At 37.2% G+C, this 12,188-nt stretch overlaps 1 protein-coding gene across 1 annotated transcript in view; it reads right to left on the reverse strand.

The window, feature by feature from the left end:
- LOC106872916 (uncharacterized) overlaps positions 1–12,188 on the reverse strand; it is a 50,705-nt gene that overhangs the window by 25,810 nt on the left and 12,707 nt on the right. Inside the window, exon 5 of the mRNA XM_052976282.2 lies at positions 598–685. Coding sequence (XP_052832242.1) covers positions 598–685 — 88 coding nt within the window. The remainder of the gene's footprint in view (positions 1–597; positions 686–12,188) is intronic.

The following is a 12,188-nucleotide window of genomic DNA, read 5'->3' on the forward strand; positions in this document are numbered from 1 at the left end:
AATCATAAAGACAAAAAATTTGTGATCTGTATAGCTGAAGTCTTTGAATTGTGGATAACTTATGCTGCTTCTATCTACAGTTGGGGGCATATGCAACAACTGATCTAAAAGTACCACCTTCATTATTACATTCTCACCAACTTACCCTCTGGGTCCAGGAAGATCATCCATATCTTGAGATCCAGGCCTTTCCTAGACAGCACTGCCACCCCACTTCCCATTCTAAGTTGAGCCAAAGATGTGTAGATCCCAAAGTTGTCAAAAATGGAGGCTAGTGTGTGCATGTTCAACACACAGGACTAACTGGTGGCTCTCACATCCCTAGCAACCTGAGGTCATTAATAATAACAATAATGACGATGATGATGATGAAAATAGGAAGAAGAAAAAGGAGGGGAAGGAAAGGGAAGAAAGAAAGAGGTGGAGGAGGAAGAAGAAGAATAACAACAACAACATACAATGAAAGTCACTTATTGTTATCAGTTTGGGAACAGAGCTATTTAGATAACAATAGCTGGATTGTAGTATAAAGCAGAGGAGATAACAATATCGTGAATGTGTTTGGAACCAATGGAGAAAGAAAATGGAATTACTTACATTGTTCCAGATTTGACTGATTCAAAGTTTCATTTTTACTCAAAAACTTGTTTATGTTTTCCAACATTTCTTCTAGTGTTTCTTTTGTCTTAAAAAAATAAATAAATAAAACAATAATAATAATAATAATAATAACAACAATAACCCTTTCTACTAAAGCACAAGGCCTGAAATTTTGTGGGAGGGGACTAGTCAATTACATCAATCCACTGTTTCACTGGTACTTAATTTACCGACCCCAAAGGGATGAAAGGCAAAGTCAACCTCAGAGAAATTTGAACTCAAAATGTAGTGATGGGTGAAATACCGTTAAGCATTTTGCCCTGCATGCAAATGATTCAGCCAGTTTGCCACCTTAGTAGTAGTAATAATAATAATAATAATAATAATAATAATAATAATAATAATAATAAAAGCTTAGACAGAAAGACAAGGAAGTTGCTAACTAGATGTGGGTCACTCCACCCAAAAAGTGACACAGACAGACTCTATGCACCAAGAAAAAGAGGAGGAAGAGGGCTTATTGGATGCGAACACAGCATTAGAGCAGAAGAAAACAACATAGCATGGTATGTAAAAAATGCCACAGAACTACTATTATTAGAAGTAAGAAGGTCAGGCTTGTGTAGGATGAAAGATTGCAAAGATAAAGCACCATACAAGAAATTGAAAATGAATGAAACTGAAAATAGGTGGGTAAAGAAAAGAATGCATGGTCAGTTTCATAGGAATGTTGAAGATAAGACAGACAGAGAAAAAAGATGGCTGTGGATGACTAAAAGGGATTTAAAACCGGAAGCGGAGGCTCTAATCTGTGCTGCCCGAGAGCAAGCACTAAGAACAAACTACATAAAATACAGAATAGACAACAAAGCAGAAAGTGATAAGTGCAGACTATGTGGACAAAACGGTGAAACTCTATGGCATATTACCAGCCAATGTATGCCACTAGCCCAGAAGGAATATATGAGACGCCACGACAATATAGCCAGGCTTGTCCATTGGACACTCTGCAACAGGTATGGACTTGACAGAGCAAAAAATTGATACGACCACAAATCTGAAGGCATTGTCGAAAATAGAAATGCAAAGATCCTATGGGATTTTATGATTCAGTGCGACCATGAGATTGAGAATAGGAAGCCAGACATAGTCTTAATTAAGAAAGAAAACAAACTATGCTGGATCATAGATATAGTATGTCCAGCTGACAACAAGGTTTGTGATAAGGAATAAAGAAAAGTCAAGAGATATGACAGGTTAGCTTGGGAAGTTAAGCAGTTGTGGTCGATGAAAAAGGTGGTAGTAGTACCAATAATTGTCGGAGCCCTGGGAACTGTGAGCAAAAATCTCGAGAAGTATGTGGAACAAATAGGGGCTACAATAAGGGTGGAGCACTTGCAGAAAACAGCACTGCTTGGAACCGCTCAAATACTCTGGAAGGTGCTCGAAAAATAAGAGGTGTCACCTTGGTTCACTGGTAGTGAACAGCTGACACTGTAGTACATCTCCAGCATTAGAAGCCATGCAAATAATAATGATAAAAATAATAATGATAAAAATAAAAATAATAATAATAATAATAACTAGCAGGACCTATGGAATTTCTACGAACTGATTAATAGAATGTTGAGTAAATAATAAACTTTTTCTACAAATATGTATGTATAAAAATAAAGCATTGAAGAAAGGAGTAATTGAAATGTCTACATATATAATAGAATTAGACACTTAGGCAGCAAATACTAAAACTGCGTATATTTGTACAGTTCTTTTTACAAATACATAAAGTTTAGCTATTAATTCTATCCGTTTTTAACATACAATACTCAGAGGCTGGGAAAATAAACAACGCATAGAGATACTTGGGAGTGTCCACCATGTGTGCAAAGATTGCCAATGTCAATCAGTCTGTGGTACACCCCCTCCCAACATAGAGCCATGCCAGTTTCCTCCGATATGAATAAAGAAAACAATAGACCTATATATGTACAAAACAATATAATACATGCCACATATAAATAGTTACCTCTTTTGAAAGATATTCATTTAATATGTATTTATGTATGAATGTATGTATGCATGCATGTATGTATGTATGTATGCATGCATGTATGCATGTATGTATGTATGTATGTATGTATGTATGTATGTATGTAAACTAAGGACATATACCTAATGGAATCAAGGGTCTCCAGAATTTCTGAAAACAATCCACTCCTTCAAGTCAGTACCTCTCGGCAGACAATGTTCTTAGTAACAGTTCGCCTTCTTCTCTTTCCTTGTCTGTCTGTCTCCATCACCTTAACCCTTACATTTGAGAGTTTGCGAGCTCTAGAGTATGCCGCATACAACTGCTCGTGACTGAACACTGGCTAAGGTAAGAACAATCCCACCTTCTCAAATGTCTGCTCTTGTGACTTTTTAATAGTCATGGCATATGACAAATGAGCAGGAAACTAGAGTCTCTCTAAGATGAATGACAAGTTAGCGTCGCTTGGAGCCAGCTTTATTCTGGGGATGAAGACACGTCTACCAATTAGTGAGCTGCTGATCAAGGAAGCTTCGACTGAATGTTGATGCATGGTCACCACTTCCAGTTTTGTACCATTGCAGAGTCCATTCTGGATAGAAATGTTATGAGGAAGCATTACTATTGATCTGGGTTTTAAACTCAATTTGTGAGGAGGCATTCCTGATGGAGTCGAAGAGTTTAGAAATTCAAGTGGATAGTGCTCAGCCTCAGCAGGATCATCTGTCAAAACTTTATCTGTACTATAATAGGTGTGGCAGTCACCTTCATTGATCAGGAGGCAGTCTGGGTTCTTTGGCAAAAGAATTATTCTGCTTCTTGTCTCTTTCCTCAGATGCATTATTGAAGATATCATCCACCAGAGAACTGTCAACACATGAAATTTGAGGCACTTCTATGTCATCAACAGCAAGATTAGGATCTTTTGGAGCTGCTTATGTTCCATTGCCAAGATGCAAGAGCCATGCTGCAAATTCCCTTTGATCTGCTGTTGTCCTGATGTTTTCGCTTAATCTGCATTGGATGAAATTCAGCCATAGAGGAGAATTTTTAATACAGATTTCAATAATTGCCTCATGAGTTCCTCTTGGCAATATGGATAGGACTTGCTTAATGTCTCCCCTCCAAGAGCACAAATTTACCACCAAAAACAGCAGCAATGCCAGTGATATCTCACAAGGCTTTGTCAAAAACATGAAGAGCAAATGAAGGGATCATAGAAGCCTCAAACAAGTTGATCAAATCCAGGTTTCGTAAATGATTTGCATGGTCTGAAGTGGCTGGTGCATTACAAACACTGGCCTCAGTGAGTGGGACAGGCAACTTGAACAAACTATGGGTAGTCTTTCCACCTGACAGTAGTGCAGAGGCAATACCTGTCCAAGCACAACTGCATATATTGAAGTCGTTCCTTCACAGATAAGAAATTATGGTATTAAATATATAAGTTTTACCACAACCTCCTGGTGCATCTACATAGAAACAGGAGTGGCTGGGCACATCACCTCTCCTCTTCTTATCCACAGATTCAAGCACAGCATTAGCAATCAGTCTCTGATCATCAGTAAGTGTTGCAATGCCTGGGTGATCGAGGTCTTCATGACGTAAAAGGGAAGATAATAATAATGATAATAATAATGATAATAATAATAATAATAATAATAATAATAATAATAATAATAATAATAATAATAATGATAATAATAATAATAATAATAATAATAATAATAATAATAATAATAATAATAATAATAATGATGATAATAATAATAATAATAATGATAATAATAATAATAACAATTTTTTCTAATTTTGATTCAAATCCAGCATTTTTGTGGGAGTGGGCTAGTCGATTACATTGACGCCAGTACTTAACTGGTACTTATTTTATCAACCTCAAAAGGAGGAAAGGTAAAGTCAATCTCAGCAGAATTTGAACTCAGAACCTAACAACAGACAAAATGCCACTAAGCATGTTGTCTGGTATGTTAAAGATTCTGCCAGCTCATCACCTTAACAATAATAACAATAATAATCCTTTCTACTATAGGCACAAGGCCTGAAATGTTTTTTGGGGTGGGTGGGTGGGATGTATAGTTGATTACATTAATCCAGTGCCTTGATTGGTACTTATTTTATTGGCCCTGAAAGGATTAAAGGCAAAGTCAACCTTTACTAATGACTCTACTAGCTTGCCATCTTAATAAAAATAACAACAACAACAATAATAATGTTTCCTTACATCGACTTGGAAAAAAACCCACAATTTATAACTGAATGAGTGAACGGTAAGATCGTATTATATTTTTTTTAATTAAATATTATTAGGAATTGTATAAAAATAATTATCAAAATAGTCTGTGTATTGTAGAAGTATAATCGATTTATTGCAGATAAATTTTAACAACAAAATCTTATATTCACCCACAAGGGACATAAAGACCTTAGTGAAGAACCACTGATTTAAATGTTTTTGTCTGAGGAGATAGGGCTCTGCTCCTGACTCTTTCACAGGGACTCTGTGACTGGTAGGGAGTGAGGAAGTTACTCTCAGACTGGAAACCTGTTTTGCCTCCCAAATTTTCACTCACTTGTGTCTATGCTAGAAGACACAAGTGCTTTAGGCAAGAAGCCTAAAGTGCTGTGGTGTGGAATCAAAGCCCAAACCATGTGGCTGTAAAAAAACTTAAACATACACTCATGCCTGCATCCATGTTTATTTAAATGCACAGGCATGACTGTATGGTTGAGAAATTCACTTCCCAACCAAATAGTTTGGAGTTCAGTCCCACTGCACAACATCTTGGGCAAATGTCTTCTACTACAGCCTCAGGTTGACCAAAGCCTTCTCAGTGGATTTCAGAAACTGAAAGAAGCCCATCATATACATGTGTGTGTGTGTGTGTGTGTGTGTGTGTGTGTGTGTGTGTGTGTGTGTGTGTGTGTCCGTCCTTGTCTTGACTTCATGCAATCTTTGTAAATGAATGTCATTCATTTCCAAAAGTCTGTGAAAACATGTCTCGTTATGGGGAAGTGTTACCTTGCTTGGAAACGGGAGAGAGTTGGCAATTGGAAGGGCATCTGAATGTAGAATACCTGCCTCAATAAATTCTGCCTAACTCATGCAAGCATGGAAAAATGGACAGTAAAATGATGATGATGACAACGACGACAACGATGATGATGATAATGATGATGATAATAACGATGATGATAATAACGATGATGATGATAACGATGATGATAATAACGATGATGATGATGACGATGATGAATCTGATGATATCAATGATGATAATGATGATCTAATAATCATTTTTAATTTGTATCTTGACAGTATTCATCTATATGAGGTTTGGTTTTTAATTTCATAATAGCAACGTAATTTTCTACAACTACAATAATTTTTTATAAAAAATAAAGAAATTCTTTCATTTTTTTATTTTAGATTTTTATTTCATTACTTTTATTTAATTATTTATTTTGTTTCACAAATAATAATAATTTAACAGCTTTCTACTTTAAAATGATATCTTGATATTAACAGAATAAAAAATTTAAAAAAAAAAGCAAAATATGATAAATAAATAAATAAGACTACAGCAAAATGATTAGAATTAAATGAGGGATGGGAAGATGTTGAGAGATGTAAGTGGAGTGTATGGACAATGAACATCTCTCTCTACTAACGTGTTGGTATATGTAAAAATATTACTTCTAGAATGGGCACAGACATGGCTGGGTGGTGAGGAAGTCCACTCCACAAACATATGGATTTGGATTCAAGCCCACTACAGGGCACCTTAGGCAAAAGTTTTCTACTGTAGCCTACTAGCATAGCTAGAGTGTGTGCTCCTTGGGGCGGCCCTTCTGTTTGCTGCCCCCAGACCCCACAAAAAACACATACTGCCTCCAACAATAGCCTACAACAGGATGAAAAGTGCCACCCCTTTAAAAGTGCCACCCAGACTGGGCTATCCCCACCCCCAGCTATGCTAGTATTGTAGCCCCTAGCCAATGAATGCCTTGCAAGTGAGTTTGATAGATGGGACCTGTATGAAAACCCATCATATTTATCTTTTATCTTTTACTTGTTTCAGTCATTATACCATAGCCATGTTGGGGCACCGCCTTGAAAAATTTTTAAGCACGGACACACAGACACACACACAGACACACACACACAGACACACAGATGCACACACACACACACACACACACACACACACACACACAGACACACACACACACATGCACACACGCACACACGCACACACACACACACACACACACACACACATGCACACACGCACACACGCACACACACACACACACACACACACGTGTGTATGTATATACAGGGTGCACCATAAACAATTCCTGATTGATTTTTAGTCATATTTTTAGTTAGGGGTACAAAAACATATGAGTTCTTTAGGATTTAATTACATACAATCATGTAACATATTAAGATACAATTCTTTCAATACGTCCACCTTTAGCCTTCACAATTGCCCAAAAATGGTTGAAAACACTCACACAAATGTCAGATGACTTCTTCACTTAAAAGACCCCATGTGCAACTAAGGTATTCTCCAGAATGGTGATATCTTTGTAGGAAACTCTTGGAACATCACTTTCTCGAATGGACCAAATAGCAAAGTTTATAGGGTTGATGTCTGGGCTGCAGGGTGGCCAACACGTTCTTGTTCTAGAACCCTTTAAAATGGCCCCTGCACCACTGCTGTGTCACATTGGGCATATGAGAAGAAGCACTGTCTCGCATGAACATGTAATTATCTCCAAATGCTTCAGTCACCCATGGCAAAACATTATTCTTCAACATTTTCATGTAAGTTACCAAACTTTCAGTGGTGTATACATTTCCCACCTGGATGGAATGCCAGTCCATCATAGGATTACTCATTTTGTCCCCTCTTTACTGAACACCAGAGGTGATTTTCCACCATTGGATGACACTATCACCCAAACCATCACTCCAGCTGGTTTCATTCAGCAAAACACCTTATGGGCACCTTCAGGAATAGCATCTTGTCATTCTGGGTGTTCTCTACAGCCTCCTTGGTGAATATCTTTTCATCCAACCAGATAAAGACATTGTCATCAGTGCTCTGAATCTCTTCTCCCCTTTTCTTTCACTTGTCCAGTTGCTTTGCTTTGGAAGTGGCTGCAATTAGGTGTCGACTTTGCAATTTTAATGACTTACAATTACATTTTAAGTTTTCATGCATGACCCATTGCATGGTAGTCTGGGAGATATCGAAACTTTTAGCCATTTGCCTCAAGCTCTGCCATGGATTTTGCAAAACTTTCTTTTGGCTGACATCCACCAATTGTTTTGTCCTTTTGGACTGTTTGTGACCAGGAATGGGCTTACTGTTGATTGAACCTGTCTCACTGTTTCATAACATTATAAACTGTTTTGGGATCAACATTACTCCTTGAAGCCACGTCTTTGGTGCTATGTCCTGCTTTTCTCACAGCCTCAATTTCACTTTGCCTATGGGCTGGAATAATGTAACCTTTTACTTGCCAAATGTAAACAAACAATGGAGTTTACATGAACAATTGAATGTTGGGGAGCACATTTTAATTATTTTTGGGAAATTTCAAACTAAATTTAATAAAATCAACTTATTTAAATAATCAGGAATTATTTACCGTGCACCTTGTATATGTAAATGTATTTTAATACCTATTTTTCTATTCTTGCAACTGATAGAGTTTATTGAGGTCAATTTTCTACAGCTTGATGCTCTTCCTGTCACCAATCCTTACCTATTTTCAAGTATGGTAATATTTCCACACCCTTCAGTCTAACATATTTTCACAGACTATTGAATATGAATGACACTACTTCTATGACAGTGATACTTATTTACAACTATCACAAAATGTCAAGGCAAGGACAGGCACACACACACTCACACACACACATGCACACACACACACACACACATGATGGAATTTGTTCAGTTTCTGTCCATTGAATGCCTGTATGTTTATATGTATATATATATATATAGTATTATGTGTATGTGCATGTGGGTGTGAGTATTGACATTCCACAATTTAGCTTAAATTAAATCTGGGATTATATCCTGAAAGTTGACCTTTGCTCAGTTTTTGGTAACAGTAATAGTTAGGCCAAATTCTTTGAAAATCTTCATCAGATTCTTCCAGAACTTATCTATGACATGGCTATTCGTATGGCTTAAGATTGCTCAACAATCATCCCTATACAGGGCCAAACTATGAATGTGTGTGCTTTCTAGGTTATCCAGGATAAATAACCCAATATAGCCAGTGACCTTGCCCCATCATAGGTCTCTGTAGATATGCCAAATAGTGGATGACTTTCTTTATTTATCAGGTAGATATCTGGTGGTGGATAGGTGTATCCACATTCACACACACACACACACACACACCTATGCATGCTTATAACAATACAGACATATAGACTCATAGGGTAGATGGACAATTCATCAATAGACAATTGACCAACAGACAACTTACAGACAGGACAATTGTATGATATAGTGCAGAATCCTGTTGCCAGACATTGGGTGTTCCAGCAGCCACCCTCTTGACTCAGGGCAGCACAACCTCCTCCAAGCACTTGATGTAGGACTCTGTGTTGAGTCTGAGGCCATGTGGGAATTGTCTGTCAGCAAATTGTCTGCACATGGACTCATAGATATATGTGCACAGACACATACCTATGTGCATGCGTATATACTTACACACATACACACACATATCTATATAAACACATCAACATATTTAAATCAAAATACGTATGATCATTGATTACTCTAATTTATACCCACATATATGTATGTATGTATATATTAATGTATATACATATGAATGTGTGTGTGCATACATATATATATATATATGTATACATATTCATATGTGTATATCTACACACACACACATATATATATCTATAAATGAAAAAACAAATAAATGTTTCCTTCCCATGCCATGCCAGGTTCATGAGGGCCAATTTCCCAGTTTCAGTGGTGTATACATTTCCCACCTGGACGGGATGCCAGTCCATCATAGGATTACTCATTTTTGCCAGCTGAGTGGACTGGAGCAATGTGAAATGAAGTGTTTTGCTCAAGAACACAATGTATTGCCTGGCCTAGGAATCAAAATCACAATCTTACAATCATGAGTCCAACACCCTAACCACGAAGCCATGCACCTCTGCATACTGTGATATTTTTGATGCTTTTAAAAAAAAACAACACACACACACACACACACACACACACATATATAATATATATATATATATATATCATCATCATCATCATCATCGTTTAACGTCCACTTTCCATGCTAGCATGGGTTGGATGATTTGACTGAGGACTGGTGAACCAGATGGCTGCACCAGGCTCCAATCTGATCTGGTAGAGTTTCTACAGCTGGATGCCCTTCCTAATGCTAACCACTCCAAGAGTGTAGTGGGTGCTTTTTACATGCCACCTGCACAGGAGCCAGTCCAGCAGCACTGGCAACGACCTCACTCAAATGTTTTTTCACATGCCACCGGCACAAGTGCCAGTAAGGCGACGCTGGTAACGAACACGCTCAAATGGTGCTATTTACATGCCACTGGCATGGAAGCCAGACAGCTGCTCTGGCAATGATCACGCTCAGACGGTGCTGTTAGCGCTCCACTGGCACAGGTGCCAGTCATCGAATTTGGTTCAATTACAATTTCGATTTCACTTGCCCCAACAGATCTTCGCAAGCAGAGTTTAGTGTCCAATGAAGGAAAGATTGGCATGGGTGCCAGTTATCGAATTTGGTTCAATTTCGATTTCACTTGCCTCAACAGGTCTTCACAAGCAGAGTTTAGTGTCCAATGAAGGAAAGGTATGCATAAGTGGGCTGACTACACCCCTGGTAAAGGCCATGGGTTATGGTCTCACTTGACTTGCCAGGTCTTCTCACACACAGCATATTTCCAAAGGTCTCGGTTGACTCTTATATATATGTGTTCTAGTGGGTACCTAAAAGTAACTGGAAACATTCTCTGTAGGAGAAACCCGTTGTAGTTCAGATATCTGCCATCAGGAGCCACTTGATGTGACCCTCAGGCATCCGTCTGCCTTCTGGCAGCATTATGTGAAGTCATACTACCACACGATGCATCTTTCTTTTTGCAGTGCTTCTTCCCTGTTCATTGATTTTTGTGATGGCTGAAATGAAGGAAGAGCATGCTTCCATGAAATTCTGTTTTCTGCTTGGGAAAACGGCAGCCAAAACAGTTGTCATGCTTCAAACAGCTTACAAGGACACTGCTATGAGCCAAACACAACTTTACGAGTGGTTTTCACACTTTAGGAATGGTCATTTGTCTCTTGAAGACCAACCTCATTGAGGGCACTGTCAACCTCACTCACAAACAAAAACATCACGACAATTCATGAACTGATTTTGGCAGATTGTTACTGAACACTTGATGAACTTGTTGATATGACTGATGTGTCCTGGAACTCCTGCCAATGAATTTTAAGCGAGGAATTGCGAATGAAAAGAATTGCAGCAAAATTTGTGCCTCAGTTGCTCATGGAAGATCAAAAGCAATCACGACTGGATGCATGTCATAAATTGAAAGAGCAGTTGGAAGTTGAATCGGACCTTTTTTTGAAGGTCATCACTAGTGGTGAAAGCTGGTACTTTGGAATTTGCAGATGTGGAAGAGATGAAGAAAAAAAACAACGGAGATGTTTAAAGGCATCACTTAGCAAGAGTTCCAGCTCAACTTCGAACAATGGAAAAAACATCTGGACCAATGCATTGCTTCAAATGGAGAATACTTTGAAGGCGATAAAAGTGTAAACATGTAAAACTAAGTCATTAAAATAATATTGCAAAATTCCGGTTTTGGGCCCCTTTGTATATAAACACATGTACATATTTAAATAGAAACAAATACATGAGTATGATCATTGATTTACTCTATTACATACCCATATATTGCATGAATGTATATATATATGTATATATATATATATATATATATATATATATATATATATATATATATATATATATATATATATATATATATATATATATATATATATGTATATATATGTATATATATATATATATGTATATATATATATATATATATATATATATATATATATGTATACATATATATATATATATATGTATATATGTATATATATATATAGATATATATATATATATATATATATATATATATATATATATATATATATATATATATGTATACATATATATATATATATATATATATATATATATATATATATATATATATATATATGTGCACATAAAAGACACCATTTCGAGCGTGGCCGTTTTCGTGCGGGTGACACGTAAAAGCACCCACTACACTCTCTGAGTGGTTGGCGTTAGGAAGGGCATCCAGCTGTAGAAACTCTGCCAAATCAGACTGGAGCCTGGTGTTGCCATCCGGTTTCACCAGTCCTCAGTCAAATCGTCCAACCCATGCTAGCAT

This window comes from Octopus bimaculoides, chromosome 25, assembly GCF_046866305.1.
Source record: "Octopus bimaculoides isolate indiv1 chromosome 25, ASM4686630v1, whole genome shotgun sequence".
Taxonomy (NCBI): Eukaryota; Metazoa; Mollusca; class Cephalopoda; order Octopoda; family Octopodidae; genus Octopus; species Octopus bimaculoides.